At 34.3% G+C, this 22,427-nt stretch overlaps 1 protein-coding gene across 4 annotated transcripts in view; it reads right to left on the reverse strand.

Annotated features, from left to right (window-relative positions):
* NOL4 (nucleolar protein 4) overlaps positions 1–22,427 on the reverse strand; it is a 413,009-nt gene that overhangs the window by 312,887 nt on the left and 77,695 nt on the right. For 2 of the 4 annotated variants that reach the window (XM_045065494.1, XM_045065495.1), the window contains exon 2: positions 7,534–7,683. In XM_045065494.1, the coding sequence (XP_044921429.1) occupies positions 7,534–7,683 (150 nt within the window). Of the gene's footprint in view, positions 1–6,497; positions 6,561–7,533; positions 7,684–22,427 lie in introns of those variants that run through there. The other 2 variants (XM_045065497.1, XM_004752333.3) reach the window with 2 other exon arrangements.

The raw sequence follows: 22,427 nt of genomic DNA on the forward strand, positions 1-22,427 counted from the left end.
ACCAATCTCTGGAAAAGTAAGTAAAGTGTTTACATCCTACCTCAAAGAAGGAGCATTGAAGTTTTCCCTGAAAAGCAAATGAGAAACCTCGTGTTTGATAACTTTATTTTACCTTATTGAGAACCAACTGCATAAATCTGGGGTTTTGTTAAGTGTAAACATGGATTGGGCAATGCTCACTCCTTACAACCATGATTTACAGCCTTACAACCTTACAAGTTAACTAATCTTATTTCATTATTTCTATTTATAGTAACATCTCTATACTATTTAGTTGGTATTAAAAAGGCAAGGATTTCCACAAAGACCAGAAGAATTTATTCCTTCAACAAGTACTTATTGAATACCTCCTGTGGGACAGGCCTTTGGCTAACTGTGCTTATACAGTGGAGACATGGTCCCCCCATCAGCAGTAATTGTGTGATTTTTTTTTTAAACATCTACTCTTGTCATAAAATACAAAAACAAATGAACAAAAGGAACCTCATAAAAGTAGCATAAAATATCTATAATTGAGTAATATTTTGTACTCATAAACTCTCAAAGATAAACTCATTGTAAAACATACTTCTAAATCACTGAATTATTATATAACATTATCACTGAATTCAAGATTAAAGAGTGTCTACAAAAATATTTGAATTTAGAATCATTTTAAGGTTTCTTTTTATCTCTTCTTGGATATCCAGCACAGTTGTTTATTTAAGACACTGTAGTTTGTATAATAATGAAATAAAAATGTCATCTATATAAAAAGACAGGAACCTATATTTATTTTCTATATTAATTTGCTTTGATATTTCCACACATTAAGTCAAAGAAGATGGCTTACAGACATAATATTAATTTCTAAGTCCCACAGAATATTCCCCCAACACTTATCTTCAGTAACACCCTATCCATGCACTTGGATCTGTGGCAGGAAAGGAAGAATTCAAATTGGCAAAAGGAAATAGGAAGGGCAGAAGCACACATCATTATATTCTTTTAGTAAATCATGACTGAAGAGAAATTTTACTAGGAAATCTTATTTAAATTTTATAGTTTTAAATCTAATTCTTCCATTCTACTTTTATTATTTATTTCTCCTCCCAATTTTTATTTACATTCCAGTTAGTTTTAGGTGCAGAATTTAGAGATTCATCACTTACATACTTACATCACATACATACTTACATACCCAGTGCTCATGCAACAAGGGCTCTCCTATCTATTTTTGAACAGTACTCTCATCTTTTAAAAATATTTCATTAAAAAAAATGGTTCCCTCTTTTTGGAGAAGATTTTCAAATGAGGTGTGTAAAGGCTTTTTATCCTTGTCTTGATGACCTGAGTTCTCAACTTCCAAACACCATACACCTTTCAAAAGCTATGATATGTAATTCTGCACTGGGATTCACACAAAAATCAGGCAGATCCCACACTACTGGGGTGTGAGATGTAGGAATGTTGACTTAGCTCATCCCCCATTCCCTTTCTGTCAACTCCTTTATGGTCGAGTTAAATCCAGCTAAACACGGGAGACAGAAGCAAGTTTATGAAATGATCATACAAAATGTCCATGACAGCTAGCAGCCTAATTTATTCTCCAACTTTTTCTGCCCAAGGATATCTGAGGTCCAAATAAAGATATAGGGGTCAATGGTTTCACCCAAATAAATTAAATCCTAACTGGAAAACTTGAGGCACTGTGATAGGGAAGGGAATATATTTGGAGAGCAAAGCCTCCTGGCACTAATCACAGAACTAGATAGGTAGATCTGTTTCAACAGTAAGATATAGCAAATCCTATTAAACGCTGTCTCAGACTCTAGGACCACAAGACAGACAATGCTGATGGTCACACGATCATATTTGTTTACAACCAAGATGCAAAAGAAAAGCCACAAATAAACAAATGAGATATATAGCAAAGCCATCAGGTTCCAGAAGAGAACACACACATGTGGGACAGCCACATGTGTTGTGCTGCAGCTTAAAATCGTAACTAAGAAGCTTCCCATTCATAACATGGTTCAGACTACAAAAAAATTTTTTAACAAAAAAGCAGAGCAGTGAACATCTGCTGACACTTGGTGGTATTTTGTGGGCTTTCCCTTTGATGGCTCTTTTAAATTCCTGGAAATACAAAGTCCAATGACTACATATCCTTTTCATTATTGTTCTTATCATCATCATTATAATTATTTACAGAAGAATTTTCTAGATAATGGTGGAACCAAAATGTTCTATCTCTACACTATGTTTCTCAGCCAATGTGCCTCTATAACAGCAGGATAATTCCCTATGTTTCCACATATCTGGTGCCAACTAATTTATGTACTTTGGTTACTACCTCCATTGTTTCCCCAGCACAGTAACGGCCCATGTACACTATTACTGTTGGTGTTATTCCTTCAGAGTTTTTTCTTTTTTAAAAGATTTATTTTACAGAGGGAGAGCAAGTAGGGGGAAGGGCAGAGGGAGAGGAAGAGAGAGACTCTTGAGCAGACTCCCCACTGAGCATGGAGCCTGATGTGGGGCTTGACCTCAGGATCATGAGATCATGACCTCCACCAATATCAAGAGATCAAGAGTTGGGCCACCCAGACACACCTCCTTTTTTTTTTTTTTTTTTTTTTTTTGGTGTTGTTCCTTCAGAGTTTAAAGAAAACTGAAAGGTAGCCTAGCCAAAAAGAAGTTAAATTAATTGTTTGGAACTCTTGAATTTTAATATAGTGTAATTTTTTCACACCACAATGGCTACAAATTTTGTTCATGAGTCTCATTACAAGTTGACAAGAACTCTAGAAAATTTTATGTAACAAATCAGCAGAAACCAGTGCAAGTTAAAATATCCTATTTAGCAGCGGAAACACTAAGCCAATAAAGCATTTAAGAAAAGAGAACAAAAATTATGCTAACTGGGGCACCCGGGTGGCTCAGTGGGTTAAAGCCTCTGCCTTCAGCTCAGGTCATGATCTCAGGGTCCTGGGATCAAGCCCTACATCAGGCTCTCTGCTCGCCAGGGAGCCTGCTTCCCCCCAGCTCCACCTGCCTCTCTGCCTACTTGTGATCTCTGTCTTTCAAATAAATAAATAAAATCTTTTTTAAAAATTATGCTAACTAAAGTCTTGAGGTTAAGTGTTCTAGATCTGATCAGATAAAGACAAGACGTACATTTTTAAATTTTCAGATTAGGAATGTGGATATTGTACATGATATGCTGTTTTTCTAGAGTACGTCCCTAGAGAGGGATGTTCAATTCATATTGAAAACACATTCTTTAAAGAGAGACAATTTTAAAATTTTTCAAAAAGTTCACTTGAAATTAATTTAATAGACTTAAACTTGGGAAAAAGCAGAGTGCCTAGTGAAACCTCTGATAAAACTTATACAGTGGACCTCGCAGGGATGCTGACGTCTAAAGTCTGACATAAAAGAATGCATGACGCGTTTATTATTCTTCTCTCCCAACACAGAGACATCAGGGTGGGCAGAAGAAATTGTATCCATAAGTGGAACTAGGGCGATGGCAGAGCTGTGTTAATGGTCCTGCTTGTCCCTCTGCTTGGAACATGAGTAATGACCGGATAAAAGCAACATAACATCATTCCAAAGTTGACCATACACCAAGCACTTTATGTATATGAACTCACTTATATCCCCACACCGTGCACTTTATTACCTCCCTCTAAACAGGAGGAGGAAAAAGTAAATAATTTGCCAAAACTGACACAGATAGGAAGTGCTAGATTTGAAATCTGAAACTGAATTTGTCTGGCTTCTGGCCTATTTTCTTTTAGCCCTAGCATATGTTCTCCACTCTGAATTAAATGAATGTAATTATTGGCAGCAATGTATGTGAATAATACATGTAGGTTTACGGTACCACACTACAAGTTGTATGTGTGCATGCGTGCATGTGTGTACATATATATATTTATATGCAGACTCTTCTCACTACGGAAAACACTGACTTTCACCCTTAGCTCCTGGATTTCCCCCAGTCACTCTAATTTTACATGTAGAAGAAAAAGCTCTGAAACTTAATCCTCTAATCGGACCCTAATTTATGCTACTGGAAGGGCAACTGTGCTAAGGCTGGGATAAAATACACGTGAAAAAAGACAACTGGAGGGGCGCCTGGGTGGCTCAATGGGTAAAGTCTCTGCCTTCGGCTCAGGTCATGATTCCAGGGTCCTGGGATCGAGCCCCGCATCAGATTCTCTGCTCAGCAGGGAGCCTGCTTCCTCCTCTCTCTGCCTGCCTCTCTGCCTACTTGTCATCTCTGTCAAATAAATAAATAAAATCTTAAAAAAAAAAAAGTTTAAAATAAATAAATAAATAAATAAATAAATGAATAAAAAAGACAACTGGAGAAGAGTGATATATTCCCAAAGGTGGAGCTCAGGCAGAAGTTGAGAATTAAGTACTGGAAGACAACATCTCACAGTAATTTTGTACAATACTACATCATTAATTTTGGTGTAACCTTCCAAATTGCTAAGCCTGTTTGCATTCAATTTTCAGTACAAAGATGTATTTTAAATTCAAATATAAGTGATACTCGAATGGGCCATCGCTTCTCTCTGCTGTGTTAATGTACATAATCCAAAGTTGACCATAGTCAAATATATTGAAGAAAACACATTCAGTGCAGCAGTAATAGTTCATATATACACAAGGACAAATGCAGGGGGAAAAAATGACCCAAAAGACACTAGAATTCTCCCAATGACTGAAAAAAACAATTATGATAGCCTTTACATATTCCTAAAATGTGTCATTTTATGTGGATTTTTAAAAAGAGCTCATCAGTAGTAGAATACATACCCTCCAATTTTATCTATAGTCAGATCAGATTGCAATAATAGTTAAGTCATATAATGCCTAGATATTTCAAGGAATGACATACTGCAGATAGGTAAAAACAAATAGCATTCAAAAGTTAATCCATTATTAAAGGACCACCATTTCCTGCAGAGTGAAAACATAGAAAGATTTGCAAAAAAAGGCAAAGTAAATAAAATGACCACTAAATCTATTGATAATATTATTAAAACAATAAGAAACGCTTTAATGATTAGTTATATAAGTATGGTTTCTTGGCCATGTTGGAAAAGGGAGAAAAAGGTCAATAAAGAGAATGATGCATGCGCTATGACTAATGTGTTAGAAGTAGAAAAAAAAATCTTAAACTTCATTGAAACCACTCTAATTGCGATAGGTATCAAGCTAATTCTACCAACGACTAGCCAGTTCTAGTGTTAGTATTGAGAACTCAACATTGATCCAACAGTCTAGGGCCCTATTACCACTAACCCAATTCCATTTCAAATTGCATTTCATCTTATGCCCCATTTACTTGAATATTTATGTGAAATGCTAACATTAGATTTACTCTATTGTAGAGTGGTATGTATGGTTTCCCTGGCACTGAGCAGTTCTTTTTTTTTTTTTTCTATGATGTATTATGACTCTATAAAATGGAAATCATTCTTAATAAGGATTCAATTAAGATATACCGGAAGGTAAAAAAAGATCATGCCAAAAAGAACATTCGTGATATTAGAAAAAGGTGAAAAGTACTTTTGATGTGGAAATTAAAAATAAACTGGGGAAAGGATCTTTAAATAGGATGTTCTCAAGAGGGAATGGAGAATGCTTCGGTGCTGCTTGTATATCCACAGTTGGTATTTCCACCCCAAAATGCAGAAAATGTCTTCATAATGTGAATGCAAAATGAAGTATGTCAGGAACATGTTTACCAATTTCTTGGATGTGTCTAGCATGCATAATGGCAATGGATCACATTCCCTACATTTCACCTAAGAAAGTAGGGTGAGAGACCTGGGTCTGTGTCATGGTATGAATTAAAGGTCTCCAATAAAAGCACTCCAAAGATTAAATCATTTTAAATTGCTTTTGGCCCTGAAACAGATTTGGCTGCCACACTACTACTGACAATGAAGCCTTTTTGATTGTTTGTTTATTTGTTTGCTCTCATTTCACAGCCGAACTTATGCAGTCCTCCCTTACAAAGTTCTATCCAGTTCAGGCAGCTAGCTCATGAAAATGCATGATTATCAGAGTACACAGTTAGTGATATTAGTAAATCAATGTATATTTGTTTCCTGTTAATACCCAAAGATACAACCCTAGCTTAGGAGACAAGCAAAATGAGTATGTTCAGGAATATTAGTCTATATAAGATTATTTTAAGAAGCTAGGCCATTGTCATTAGTCATGATAAGAATGTCTCCTAGGATATGCAAGTCAAAAGAAAGTTTATGTGGCAGAATTATGTAAGGAAACTTACAATAGTGCCTGCCCACAAACCATGCAATTTGGAAACAGCCAAGAAACAAAACCATAGAGGAGAGATAAATACAACATGTATTAGGGGTTATTATGCAACTACAAAGGTTCAATATGACCCTGGAAATATAGCAAAAAATAGTTATGGAAAAGAAGCTATTTCTTATGCTCAGTAGCTAATTTTCAAACATATGTACCTGTATTTGAAACTTTGAGCATTTCACACATTTTTCTGTATCTGAAAAAAAAATGGATCCAGACTGATATTGTGTATCAATATAGCTGAAAACAGTCAATAAAAAGGTAGCCAAAAGCAAAGTTCAATAAGAATTCTAAAAAAGGATATTATTCTGGTTGCTGATAAAACACTTCTGATGTATACTTTGCTCATATTGGAAAAGAATAATTTACTGTTCAATTTTCCTAGAAAGGATGAAAGATCTATAAGATGATTTCATAAAATGTTTGATTAAATAAAAGCTAGATTAAACTGTCTAGGTCAAACTGTAAATATAATTAGAAACTTTAGAAATAATATATAACTCCATTTTGAGAATATATATATATTTCAATATTTAACAGTTAATTAAATGTTTTCCATATAATTTATGATAAAAACATTGTATATTTTCATTTTAAACTGTTCAAGGGCATTGGATCTATGAAAACAACACATATATTTTAATTCTCTATTCTGGAAAATTAAGAAATGCATACTCTTTAGGATAAATGTATTTAATACAAGGTGACACAAGAAAAAAACATCAAATTTCCTTATTCATGGGAATATAAGATTAAATAGGAAATACCTGATCATACTGGTATGATTTGAAGGGGAAGAAAGGTTAAGATTAAAGTGGTAGTATGAAAGCTCATATATCCCAGTCCATAATCCATATATCATGATTTGAATACATATTGAATGTATAACACAAATACATCTTCCCATTTGTGGCCATTTGACTGGGACTACCACATTTTATGTATATTTAAAGAAAACAAAATGAGAGTGCAAGAGACAGATTTCAATTATATGCAATAGACTTCACGAATATTTGACCAAAACAGAATCAGTTAATCATAATAGTTTAAATGTTGGGTGTAACCATGATATAGTCTCATTTATACTGAAGATAGAATATTTATAAATATTTAACCCAACATCAACATACATAATACCAAATTTCAAAATCCATGCCTTTTGCTTCTTGTTTTTTTGTTTTTTTAACTTACTGCTTTGTAAGTTCTCTTTTGTCCAGCATGTTTCCGAATTTGTTCTCCATTTGGCCCTGTTTCCACATGCATCGAATAGATAATGTCAAAGAAATCTTCAACCACAGCTACCCGCCGCAAAGATAGCTTCTCATCCACCCCTACACCATCCTGGAAACAAAATTAAAAAAAAAAGGACAGAAAGTTAACATATAAAGTGAAAATAAAACGAAAACATTTTGATAAACTGAACCAAACCAAATCATCCAGCTAGGAAACTTACAAAAACTGTGAGTGAATATTGTATTGCATTATTTCATACACTGTTTGCATACAGAACTTTAAGAAATATGAAAAAAGATATTTGGCATAATGATCATGCTTACCCATAAATAACCTCTTTTTTTTTAAGTTTTATAATGACTCATTTGTAGCCATCAGCATAACTTCCTTAAATTATTCCAAAATATATTTTAAGGCTCAGTAATTTTTATTACAATAATTTCATTCTAGATATTTATTGATTCATCCAATCAGTATTTATTGAGTTGCTAGGTACTGGAAGCCATTATTAGAGAAAGAAAAGAAATAATATAGGATGTTTTCCTTAAACATCATATAATCTGGGAAAGAAAATACATCTACTATGCTATCAGGTTGGACTAAGAGACGATAATTGTTCAAGGTTGAAAATGAAAGCTATAGAAATTATCTAGGTGTGAACTTAGGATTCTCCACTCAAGAAATTCTATGTCTTGTGCAAGTCATTTAAACTTCCCTAAATTTCAGTCTTCTCAAATTTCAGTTTTCTCAATTGGCAGAGATAGTAGAGCTCACTTCACAGAATTGTAAAAATTAAATGCGGTAACTTAGGTAAAGGATGTGACCCTATGGCAGGCATATAGTGAACACTTGACGAATGGTGACTCTTGTCATTCTGACCATCATGATAAAAATGTAAGCATACAAGCAACATACTACAGGCGTTCAAAGAATAAAGATATCCTCTGGCTGAAGTAGCTTCTTGGAAGAAATAGAATTTGATATGGGTGGCAATACACACTAGGTCTAAGCCACGGCGGGCTGAGGGGAAGTGTAGCAAAGAGACAAACACTCCCATAGATGACAGAAAATAAGAAATGTATAAGAAAAGAATAGGAAATTGGAAATCGGATGAAAAAGAAATTCACTCTTTCGGGAATGGGTTTCCTGTTTGCAAACACAGACCTGCACGCACGTGCATACACAGACACAGTGTTCTTCTTTGGACCCTGAAGCACAAGCTGAAGTAACGTGACATAGCCATCAATGTTGGCAGACCGCATAAGAGGGTGATTAATCTAAGCAAAATCATTATGCAGTCAATGAGTCAAATGGCAAAAGCCTCTTTGAACAGTAGTTCCAGCAGACTGATGCTCACTGCAAAACTCAAAACAAGTCACTTGGTCCTTTTTCTTAGTTTGACTTTGGTTTTTTTTTTGTTTTTGTTTTTGTTTTTCTGATGTAGAATAGGACTCAGAAGCAGCAATGTCTGAGGCTATATATTCAAGTAGCCATATATACGTATATATGTATATCTATATTTAAATAACTACATATATATTCAGATAAATATATATAGTCAAATATTTATAAGTTGCCCGTAAGGTCAAACCATATGGTATCTTATCTCTGTTAAATCTGAAGCACTTCCTCTCAATTACCTATGATGCATGTTTCGTCATTGGGTTTTAGACCTTTCTCACATCTCTCCTTTAACATCTTGCAGCATCGCTTCTATACTGGGCCCCATGGATAATCCCTTATTGCCTTGTGATGCAAGACCAATATGGAGGGAAACCACGGAGAAGCTGCATCAAGCATGGCTATGACTAGTCCGAAAAACTGTTGTAGCTTATTGTACAGTAATTAAACACCATTTCAGATGCCCACCCCTCCATCACCCCGACTACCCCCTACTCCTCAGAGAGTACCCACTGTTTCTAGCCTAGAAATCCAAATTCTAACTCGACCCACAGGCAAAAACCACCCACAAAATTGTGGCTTCTTTTTTCCTATTCATAAAACTTTTACAGTTCCTTCTCAGTTCCTTTGCTGGGCAACCAGAAATATAGTAATGTCCTACAGTTAATAAACTATGAGTGATGGGGGAATCACAGCCCATTTATTCATTCCTTCAACAAGTATACCAGAAAGACCAAGCACAGCCAAGCCCTAGTAGCTGAGGTGCTCAAGTTACCAAGGTCAGCTGACTTCTCAAAAAAAAAAAAAAAAAAAAAAAGGACAATATATTCAAAGTGTTGAACCTAAAAAAAAAAAAGAAAAAAGAAAAAGAAACCAAAACCAAAAACAATAACAACAACAAAAACTGCTAAAAAAGAATTTTATATCCAGAAAAACGACTTTTCCAAAATTAAGGTGAGGTAAAGACATTCCCAGATAAATAAAATAGAGAATTCAATGACAAGAGAAAGAGAAGACAAGAGAAATTTATTCCCTCATAGCCCTGGAAGCCAGAAGCTGAAATTCAGAGATGTGGGCAGAGCCGCACTCCTGGAAGCTCTAAGGGAGAATCCATTCTTCGCCTCTTCCAGTTCTGGAGGTTGCTAGCACTGCATAGCTTGAGGCCATCTGCTGCTGCCTTCTCCTCTTTGGTGTATCTCCTCTGTGTGTGTGTCTGTCTGTCTGTCTCACACCTATGCACGTGCGCTCGCTCTCTCGCTCTCTCTCTCTCTCTCTCTCTCGACATCTTTTCTGAAAGCATTTAAACCCCAACCAGATAATCTAAACTAATCTCTTCACTCAATATCCTTAACTTAATTAGATCTACAAAGACTGTTTCTAAACAAAGTAACATTTACAAATTCCAGGGATTAGGACTTGAAATCTTTTTTTTTTTCTTTCCCCTTGGAGGGAGAGAGAGGTGCACACAGTGGGCTGGGGTTTGAGGAAGGAGAGGAGGATTTGAGAGATCGAGAATCTTAGGCTCCTCACCCAGAGCAAAGCCCAAACCACTGCTCAATCTCACAATCCAGATCACGATCCGAGCTGAAATCAAGAGTCAGACTCTTAAACAACTAAGCCACCCAGACACCCCAGAACTTGAAATCCATTGTTAGATGGGCATTATTTAACTACATGTAGTAATGAATTATGTAAAGAAGGTACAAATTGTGCGATAAGAACATACATTGGAAGTGCTTCACTACAGGTGGTTAACAGTCAATATACTTTCAAGAAATCATAAATTCAGAGTTAATCAAGATAATATTGAAATCACATACATTGGGGAAGGGAACTCATCTATTATCCTTCTGTCCTATAGAATTGCTTACTTGCAATTGTAATTAAGCTCAATTCACATCCACACTCTTATTGAAACTCCAAAGTGCCTTCAGGGGTTGGGCCTTCAATGTAAGTGAGCTAAGTATTTGTGGTAAGATAATAAGGAGTAATGAAGCCCTTCAGACATGGGAGAAATATATTCAATGAGCTTGGAGCTTGACATAAATTCAAATACCATGGGGGCACCCAGGTGGCTCAGTGGGTTAAGCCTCTACCTTTGACTCAGGTCATGATCTCAGGGTTCTGAGATGGGCCCACTTGGAGCTCCCTGCTCAGCAGGAGTCTGCTTCTCCTCCCTCTCCCCCTGCCTCTCCCCTTCTGCTCATGCCTCTCTCTCTCTCTCTCTCTCTCAAAAAAAGAGAAGAAAACAAAGCAAAACTTTAAAAAACATACTTCTGGTACCAAAAAACAAAGGCATTCACAAACAGACACGTTATAGTGGAATTGTTGAATGCCAAAGACAAAATCTCAAAAGCAACAAGAGATAAATAACTTATCAACCTTTGAGGAAACCCCAATAACAATTCCATACTTGTAGAAATGCTTTATAATAAAGGGTAAAAAGAAGTTTTCCAGGATAAAAGTAAGTGACAAGTGACATCAAGTAGTAATCCAAATCCAAATGCAAATACTAAGAACTTCAGTAAAGGCAGGTAAGGATAAATAAACAACCAAAAAAGTAAAGAAAAGCAAGCCAAATACAATATAATTATTTGCTTATTTTTTTAAAGATAATAATTGAGTCATTTTTATTTACTGTTTTCTTTATTAATCAACGAACCTTCCTCAGTTACAAAAAATAGTAGACTATGCATTGCAAGAGATGGGCCAGAGCCATATCATGAAGGCAGAAAATGAACATATAACAGGTACACTGCCATAAGGGAAAATATACATGGTAGAAGTTATATCCTGTTACTATTACTGATATAAGATTAATTTAACCATCTCAAACATGGGTTTCTCATTTTTGCCAAGCAACACTTTAAGGGATTTTCAAATGTTTTCTTTAAATCTCCATCATCTTTTGAGGTGAGAACACTAATACTCAGAAGTTATGTAACCTTCCCAAAGACTCACAGTGATTACTAAAGCTGAGTAACATAGAGTTTTTTCAAAAGAAAGAAAATCCTATTTATCCTAAGAATACACTTGAACATATCCCACACAGATATAACTGGCAGTTATTTTACCAAGGATTCCACAAAATCCTTTTTAACCCACAGTGAGTGCTGTAATAATCTACATTTCCAAAGAAACATAGCAAGATATGTAATTATAATACTAGAGAACGAGAAAGATTGAAGATTATTTAAATGTCCACCTTGAATACTGCTTCTTTGGGAACTGACTGATTTAAAAGGCAACTGACTAAAATAATATGTAAATAACTATTACTGGTATAATAACATACATAAATGTAATATAATTGCCAATGACAGCACAAAAGAGGCAGTAACAAAGCTTTACTGGAGTTTGGAGTAATGAAATAACAGAATGATAACTCAAATCCACAGGTAGAAAGAGAGAGAACTAAATAAGAGGTTAACATTAAAAACTCTATAAACATATGCTTTCCTATTTTCTTCTCTTAGCTCTTTGAAAGACATAATATTATATAAGTAATTATCACACTATAATAGTGTTAGATGATTGACCTATCTGGATATTACATGTATAAATCATAGAATTAAAAAGTGAGAAGACTGAGCTCTTTAAAAGTAAAGTTTTATATTGGATTATAACTAAATCAGTATATATCTGAAGTAGATTCTGGTAAGTTAAAACATACATTGTAATTCCTAAAGTAATCCCCCAAATTTAAAAGTATATAATTTTAAATCATTAAAGGAGTTAAGATTTTACAAGGGAAAATATGCAATTAATAGAAAAAAAGCCAATAAAGGAAAATTAAAGGAAAAAAGACATGACATATATAGATAATAAAGCAAAATCACCAATATAAATCCAATCACATCAATAACACTAAACACAAATGGACTAAGGAATCCAAACAAAGAGAATTGGTTAAAAATGACATCCTACTGTAAATTATCTAGAGGAGCCACAATCGTGGTTCAAAAATGCAGATAGGGGGTGCTACGGTGGCTCAGTCAGTTAAGTATCTAACTCTTTTTTTTTTATTATTTATTTTCAGCATAAGAGTATTCATTATTTTTTTCACCACACCCCGTGCTCCATGCAATCCGTGCCCTCTATAATACCCACCACCTGGTACCCCAACCTCCCACCCCCCTGCCACTTCAAACCCCTCAGATTGTTTTTCAAAGTCCATAGTCTCTCATGGTTCACCTCTTGATTTTGGCTCAGGTCATGATCTCAGGGTTGTGAGATGGGAGATGAGTCTGCTTGAGATTTCCTCTCTCCCTCTCCCTCTGTCTCTCCCCTCCACACACCCCCCTTGGCTCACATACTCTTTAATTAATTAATTAATTAATTAATTTTAAAAATCTTTAAAAAGATGCAGATCGGATGAAGGTGAAAAGCTACATTATGCAATTAAGAACAACAACAACAAAAAGAACTGGAATAGCTATATTAGTATTAGAGAACAGAATTTAAACAAACCAACAACAAATGTTACTAAGAACAAAGAAGAAAATTTCATAATAATAAAAAGGTTAATTTTCCAGCAAGATATAATAATTATGTACGCACCAAAAACCAGAATTCCAAATAACATGTGCACACACACACATATTGTTTAAGCAAATACTGACAAAATTAACAGGAGAGATCAGCAATAATAGAGATTTCAAAACTCTATTTTCAAAAATAGGATAACAAGGGAGAATATGATCAAGAAAAAGAAGACTGAACAACACTATAAAAAATAAACCTAATAGACGTACATAGGACATCCCACACAACAGAAACAGAACATTCTCCATGATAGACCATATCTCAGTATAAAAGAGTTCTCAATAAAATGTAAAGGATTGAAATATGTTTTATATGTTTTCTGATCAAAATGGAATTAAATTACAAATAAATGACAGAAGGAAAATAGGAAATCACAAAGATAAAGAAATTAAACTACACACTTCTCAAAACCAATGTATCAGAGGAGTCAAAAGGAAAATTAAAATATACTTTGAGATGAACGGAAACAGAAGCACAAAATGTCAATAGCAGTATTTCAAGAAAATTTATAACTGCAAATGTGTTTTTTAAAAATAAGATAACTATCTTTCTACCTTAAATGAATAGGAAAAAAAGTAAACAAAAACCAAGTGGAAGGGGGCAAATATTTTTAAAGAGGAGAAATAAATTAAAGAGAGAATAGAAAACAATGGACAAAATCAGCAAAACCAAAAGGCAATTTTTGAAAATATATTTTTAAAAGACAAAACTTCAGTTGTACCAACGAAGAATAAAAGAGAGAAGACATAAATTACTAAAACCAGGAATGAAAGAAGGAGCATCACTACTGATCTTATAAAAAAAAAAAAAGCGTTATAAGAAATAGTATAAACAACTCTATGATAAATTAGAAAAGTATATAAAGTGAACAATTTCTAGAAAGATACAAATTATTGAAACTGACTGAAAAAAAAAAGTGGAAAGTTTGAATATGTCTACCACAAGTAAAAGAGACAAAATTAGTAACTTAAAAAAAATTCTTACAAAGAAAAGTCTGGGCTCAAAGGGTTTCACTGGACCGACATGCAAGAATGAAGGCCAATGTATCACTAACTCTTCAGGAAAAAAAAAAAAAAGGACACATTTTTCAAATCATTCTATAAAGCCAGAATTACCCATATACCAAAACCAAATGTATTACAAGAAAGAAAACTATGGACCAATATATTTTATGAATATAGATGTAAAAAGCTTCAACAATATACTAGCAAAACAAATCTAATAATATATATATGCAAATTATTATGTACCATTACCAAGTAAGATAATCCCAGGTATGCAAGGTCGATTTAAAATGTAAAAATTAATTTGTGTAATACAGCATATTAAAGAATAATGGACAAAAACATATAATCATCTCAATAGTTGCAGAAAAAGCATTAGACAAAAGCCAACATACTTTCCTTAGAAAAATTCTTAGGGAACTAGAAATAGAATGTTATCAATGTAATAAAGGGCATCTACAAAAGCTTCATAACTAATAAGTATTTAATGATGGGAGACTGAATGCTTTCCCCCTAAGGACAGGAGCAAAACAAGAATGTCTCCTCTAGCCACTTCTGTTTAACAGTTTACTGGAAGTACTAGCCAGGGGAGTCAGGTTTTTAAAAAAAAAAAAAAAAAAAAAAAGGGAAGAAAAGACACCTAGATTGAAAAGGAGGAAGAAAAACTAACTCTGTAGAAGACATGATCTTATATGTAGAAAATTCTATTAAAATACTCCAAACAGCTATTAGAACTACCAAGTGAGGTCAGCAAAGTTAAGGTCCAAAATCAGTAACAAAAAACAATTGTGTTTCTTTTCATTAGCAACAAAAAAATTCAAAAATGAATTTAGAAAATTAATTTCATTTACAATAATACAAGGGCGCCTGGTGGGTCAGTCAGCTAAGTATCTGACTCTGGATTTCATCTCAGGTCATGATCTCAAGGTCATCTAATCGAGCCCCACTTGGGACTTCATGCTGGGCATGTATCCTGCTTAAGAGTCTCTCTCTCCCTTTTCCTCTGCCTCTCCTTACCCTGTTCAAGCTCTCTTTCTTCCCCACCCCCATATATATAATAAATTAGAATACAAGGTATGAATTTAGATATAAAGCTAACAAAAGAAGTACAAGGCTTGTACATGAAGGCTACAAAACATTGTTAAAAAAACATTTTTAATGATCTAAATAAATGGAAAGATACCCTATGTTCACAGACCAGAGGATTGATATTGTTAAGATGGTAATATTCCAAAAACTTATTTGCAGAATCAATGTAATCCCTATTTTAAAATTCTAGCTAGCTTTTTTGTAGAAATTGACAGTTAAAATTCATATATAAATGCACGGTGCTCAGAACAGCCAAAATAATCTTTTAAAAGAAGAAATTTGGAGGTCTCATATGTCTTGATTTCAAAACTTACTATAAATTTTACATAATAGGCAGCATGGTACTGGGCATGAGAATAGATATATAGATCAATGGCACCGAACTGAGATTCCAGAAATAAACCCTTACACTTATTTTCAACATGAGTGAAAGACAATGCAGTAGGGAAAAAAATAATCTTTTCAATAAATGGTACTGGGACAACTGGATACCCACATGCAAAAGAATGAAGTAGACTCAACTCCCACCATACATATAAATTACGTCAAAATGCATTATAGATCTAAATGTAGTAGCTAAAACTTAAAATTTAAGAACACAGGAGTAAATGTTTTCAACCTTGGGTAAGGCAAGGCCCTCTCAGTTATAAAACCCAAAGCAAAAGTAACAAAAGACAAATTAATTGAACTACATTAAAATAAAATATTTTATGCTGCAAATCATACATCAAAAAAAATGAAATACGAATCCTCAGAAATGGGAGAAAACATTTAAAAACCATATGTCCAATAAGGGGTTAATATCCAAAATATATAAAGAAATATTCAACTCAGTAGCTAAAAAAAAAAAAAAAAAAAAAAAAAAAAAATCCAATTAAAAATAGGTAAAAGATCTGAATCTGTATTTTCCCAAAGGAGACCCCCATGAAAATGTGCTCAACATCACTAACCATCAGGTAAATACAAATCAAAACCATAATGAGATATCACTTCATACCTGTCAGAATGGCTATTACCAAAAGGACAAGAAATTTTAAGCATCGGTAAGCACACGGAGAAAAGGGAACACTTCCTTGCATACTGCTGGGGGGGGGATATAAACTGGTGCAGAACTATGAAAAACAGTACTGATATTCCTGAAAAAACTAAAAATAGATGACCCTATGATCCAGCAATTTCACTCCTGGACTCATACAAAGGAAATAAAAACAGTAACTTGAAAAGATACATGCACCCCCATTTTCATTGTGGCTTTATGTACAATAGCTAAAACGTAAGAGAAACTTAAGTATCTATTGATGAATGAATGGATAAAGAAAATGTGGTCATATGTATATATGCCACATTTTGTGTTACCATGTAATTGAGTTATTATGTGCACATGTCCACACATACACATATACATACTGGACTATTATTCAGCCACAAGAAGGAAGGAAATCCTCCCACTTGCAACAGTGTGGATGGACTTGAGGGCATTATGCTAAGATAAATGAGACAGAGAAAGACAAATATGATAGGATTTCACTTATACGTGGAATCTTAAAAAGCAAGTATACATATAAAAAGAAAAAACTCACAGAGAAAGAGATTGGTGGTTGCCAATCAAGAGGTAGGGAGAGGATAAAATGGACAAATGTTGGCAAAAGTGTGAAGCTAGAAACTTCTAGTTATAAAATAAATAAATCCTGGGGAGGTAATAAATGGCATAGCTACTGTAGGTAAAAATACTGTATTACATACTTGAAATTGCTAAGATCTTAGAAGGTCTAAGTACAAACCTAAAAAAGATTTGTAACTGTGGTTGTGCATGTTAACTAGACATATTGTGATGATCATTTATATACATATAAACATATATATATCATTACACATAATCATTATAATCATAAAACCATTGCATATCTACATTGTAATCATTATGCTGTATACTTAAAACAAAGAAACTATAAATATTTTGAGTAAACATTTCTCTGAAGAAAATTTTCAAATGACAAATAAGAACAAGAAAAGATGATCAACATCATTAGTAATCAGGGAAATGTAAATCTAAATTTCTATGAGATACTACTTCACGTTGACTAGGATTGCTATAACCAAAAATAAATATGGGCAAAAATATAGAGAACTTAGAACATTCATGCATGGCTGGTGGAAATACAAAATTACGCAAGGGCTTTGGAAATTTTGACTGTAACTTGAAATTTCAACTTAGACTTAGCAGATGACTTAATAAGCCCTAAGTATGTATATATTCAAGAGAAATTAAAACATACAACTACATAAAATAAATTTTACAAAATACAGCAACATAATCATTACAGCCAAAAAAGTAAAAACAATTAAAATACCCCTGCTGAATATGCAAATAAAATGGTATAACATGCAAAGGAATATTATACTGTCGTAAAAAAGGATAAAGTATTGATTCATGCTATTGCATGGATGAAACTTCAATACATAAAGCTAAGTGAAAGAAGCCAAACACATAAAAAGCCACAGACTCTTTCTTTTTATTTGAAATGTCCAGAAAAGGCAAATTTATGGATGTAAAGTACATCACTGAATGCTTTGGACTAGAGAGACAGCTGTATCGTGATTGACTGCTAATGGACACAAAGTGTCTTTTAGAAGGGACAAAAATGTTCTAAACTTAGATGATGGGGATGGTTTTAAATCCTGTATATACACTAAAACATTACATTGTGCTCTTTACATGGGATGAATTGCATGGTGTGTGTTATACCTCTAAAAAGCCATTAAAATATGTGGTCTCCAATAGTTTGGGATTTTAATTTCTTTTTCATTTTATTTTATTATTTTTAAATATGCATGTTTTGAATTTTTAAACTTTTTAAATAATTTTTTATTTTTATTACCATATAATGTATTATTAGCCCCAGGGGTACAGATTTGTGAATCTCAAGGTTTACACACTTCACAGCACTCACCATAGCACATACCTTCCCCAATGTCCATAACCCAACCACCCTCTCCCTACGCCCCTACCCCCAGCAACCCACGGTTTCTTTTGTGAGATTGAGTCTCTTATGGTTTGTCTCCCTCCCGGTCACATCTTGTTTCATTTATTCTTTTCCTACCCCCCAAACCCCTCACGTTGCCTCTCAACTTTCTCATATCAGGGATATCACATGATAATTGTCTTCTTCTGACTGACTTATTTCGCTAAGCTAATACCCTCTAGTTCCATCCATGCGGTTGCAAATGGCAAGATTTCATTTCTTTTGATGGCTTCATAGGATTCCATTTTATATATATACCACATCTTCTTTATTTACTCATCTGTTGATGGACATCTAGGTTCTTTCCATAGTTTGGCTATTGTGGACATTGCTGCTAAAAACATTCGGGTGCACGTGCCTCTTCAGATCCCTACGTTTGTATCTTTAGGGTAAATACCCAGTAGTGCTATTGCTGGGTCATAGGGTAGCTCTATTTTCCACTTTTTGAGGAACCTCCAAACTGTCTTCCAGAGTGGTTGCACCAGCTTGCATTCCCACCAACAGTGCAGGAGGGCTCCCCTTTCTCTGCATCCGCGCCAGCATCTGTCATTTCCTGACTTGTTAATTTTACCCATTCTGATTGGTGTGAGGTGGTATCTCATTGCATTGTTGTTGCTTTTTAATTTCTTTTCAGTGTTCCAGAATCATTGTGGTTTTGATTTGATTTGTACTTCCCTGATGCTGAGTGATGTGGAACACTTTTTCATGTGTCTGTTGGCCATCTGGATGTCTTCTTTGCAAAAAAAAAGTCTGTTCATGTCCTCTGCCCATTTCTTGATTAGATTATTTGTTCTTTGGGTGTTGAATTTGATAAGTTCTTTATAGATTGTGAATTCAAATCCTTTATCCGATATGTCATTTGCAAATATCTTCTCCCATTCTGTTAGTTATCTTTTGGTTTTGTTGACTGTTTCCCTTGCTGGGCAGAAACTTTTGATCTTGATGAAGTCCCAATAGTTCATTTTTGCCCTTGCTTCCCTTGCCTTTGGCGATGTTTCTAGGAAGAATTTGCTGCAGCTGAGGTCGAAGAGGTTACTGCCTGTGTTCTCCTCAAGGATTTTGATGGATTCCTTTCTCACATTGAGGTCCTTCATCTATTTTTTAGTCTATTTTTGTGTGTGGTATGAGGAAATGGTCTAGTTTCATTCTTGGGCATGTGGCTGTCCAATTTTCCCAACACCATTTGTTGAAGAGACTGTCTTTTCTCCACTGGACATTCTTTACTGCTTTGTCAAAGATTAGTTGGCCCTGGAGTTGAGGGTTAAACATTTTTTGAGTATGGCTGACACAATATGATATTAGTTTCAGGTAGACAACATGGTGATTCAACTCCTCCACATTACACTGTGCTTACCACAAGTGTAGCTCCCACCTGTCACCATACAATGCTATTACAGTATCCCTGACAATATTCCCTGTGCTGGACCTTTTATTCCTGTGATTTATTCATTCCATAACTGGAAGTGCGTATCTCCTACTCTTTACCCATTTTTCCCATCTCTCTAACCCCCTTTCTTTTGTCAACCACCAGTATGTCCTCCATATTTAGAGGTCTGATTCTGCTTTTTGTTTTTAGATTCATTTGTTTTATTTTATGGATTTCACATGAGTGAAATTATATGATATCTGTCCTCAGTCTGATTTATTTCACTTAACATAATACCATCTATTACCATTTGTGACAACAGAGATTTTAATTTCAAAGATGCAAAAAAAACCATACAAAACAAAAAAGAGGTTCATACAATACAGTTCTAACAGTCCACAAACCCATAAACGTGAAGTAGAAATGGGAGGGGCTCAGTCAGCAAGACTTATAGTGATGTGTTGGTATATGTTTACCAATTGTCTCCCCCAAAAGACATAAGATGTTTATAAATTTTAATATTAGAAAGTTGTGTAGCATACAACTTAGGAACAATAGCAAAATATGTAATATTTTTATTGTAAATTCCATCCAGACAACTAATTCTCACAGAATGCTTTCATTGACTTGTGTTGAATTCTTGTTCCACAAACAAACCTCTTATTTTAATTGAACTAGCATAAGTCAAATGGAATTTCATTGCAGACTTTTTCCTAGCAAGTTTTCTTGTAATTTAATATGGTATGTATTTTACTGTTGTTCTATTTCTCCCTTGTATTTTTTTTTGAAGATTTTATTTATTTATTTGACAGAGAGAGATCACAAGTAGGCAGAGAGAGAGAGGAGGAAGCAGGCTCCCTGCTGAGCAGAGAGCCCGATGCGGGACTCGATCCCAGGACCCTGAGATCATGACCTGAGCTGAAGGCAGCAGCTTAACCCACTGAGCCACCCAGGTGCCCCCTTTGTATATTTTTATTAAACTGAACTTTCATTCAGTTTCAGCAGTACGACAATAAACAAAACAATAAACCCAGGTCTGATCTGTGGTATCTGCTGATTTTTGTGGTGTAAGTTCTCCCATCAAGGCATACTGCAAGATACAATGGGAGGTCACTGAGCCCAGAATTAGGAAGAGATGCACAACAGTGTACCAGTACGTGATTATTTTCACCGTACTGATATTATAGACCAGAAAAACCATCTCAAGAATATGAATAATAAGAAAATAATTTGGCAGTGATACATTTTGAGTATCTACAAGCCCTTAACTAAATAACTTAATAAGTCTCTATCATTTGATTTTTCATAATACTTGTTTCACAAACAGCTTACAAAATTCCTGAAAATTTAACAATGAGCTCTCTTAAGCTACTACAAACAAGCCCTAGAATACTACTGTTTTTATATCATTCAGGATGAGTGAATGACATATTTAATGAATTAAGTGAATATTTTATAGTATAGTTCCTGTTCCTGTAGTCAATCATTGACATAAAAAGCCTTAGATAACAGGAATTCACAAGACTAACTGACCTCACATAACACTTCAGAGTGCTAGAAAGCATAGCTACTATTAGAAAAATTTCATATTAAAGCTAATATGATAGCAAAACTAATCAAATTTGTAAATTGAGTATGGGATGACAAGTCTGTGCTCAAAAAAATTGGTTAATTTAATGCCCTCAGTGTATTATATTAACACACTAAAATGATATTGATGGAAGATAATAATTAAGCTCAAAAATGAACCACCCTTACTTCACTTCCTGCTGTCTTACTAATTGCTTATTGGTGAGATGATACACACATAAAAATTGAAGGCAAACATGTGAAATTGATAAATGAGGGACACAAAGCTTAGAGATACTAACATTATTATAGTGAAATCAAAATGTCATTATGTTAAAAGACAATCATAAAGTTTTACATCTTTCTTCTTGGCTATACAGGACCTATATAAAATACACTATTCCTAAGTTTCAAATTCAACTTCTTCTGAAATTCCTCGTTTCCAATTATATTACGAAGCTAAATAAGAACTGATGAAAACGGAACCATTGACGGGTAGATCTCTCTCTTGCAATCCTTCCTGACTCCCATTCTCCCCAGGAGATTGTATGTGCTTGTAGCATTACTAAGCTAAGGTAAGTTACAGATAGACATTGACACTAGAATGTTACTCAAGCAAATTCATATAATCTGTGAGAATTTTCTACTCAATTAAAAATAATTTGAAAGTCAAATTTTTGATACATCAAATATAACATCTTCTGAAATAATCTTTAATTGAATTATATTACACAAGTCAAACTAAGGCCAATAGGACACATTTACTCTCAAGGAGTCAATGAGTCAAAACTGTTATCACCTTTCTTTCCTCAGTATAGTTGTTATCAAACAGATTACTGGCAAAATTATCATGAT

This window comes from Mustela putorius, unplaced genomic scaffold (genome assembly GCF_011764305.1).
Source record: "Mustela putorius furo isolate JIRA1106 unplaced genomic scaffold, ASM1176430v1.1 tig00003858_pilon_pilon_pilon, whole genome shotgun sequence".
Classification (NCBI taxonomy): domain Eukaryota; kingdom Metazoa; phylum Chordata; class Mammalia; order Carnivora; family Mustelidae; genus Mustela; species Mustela putorius.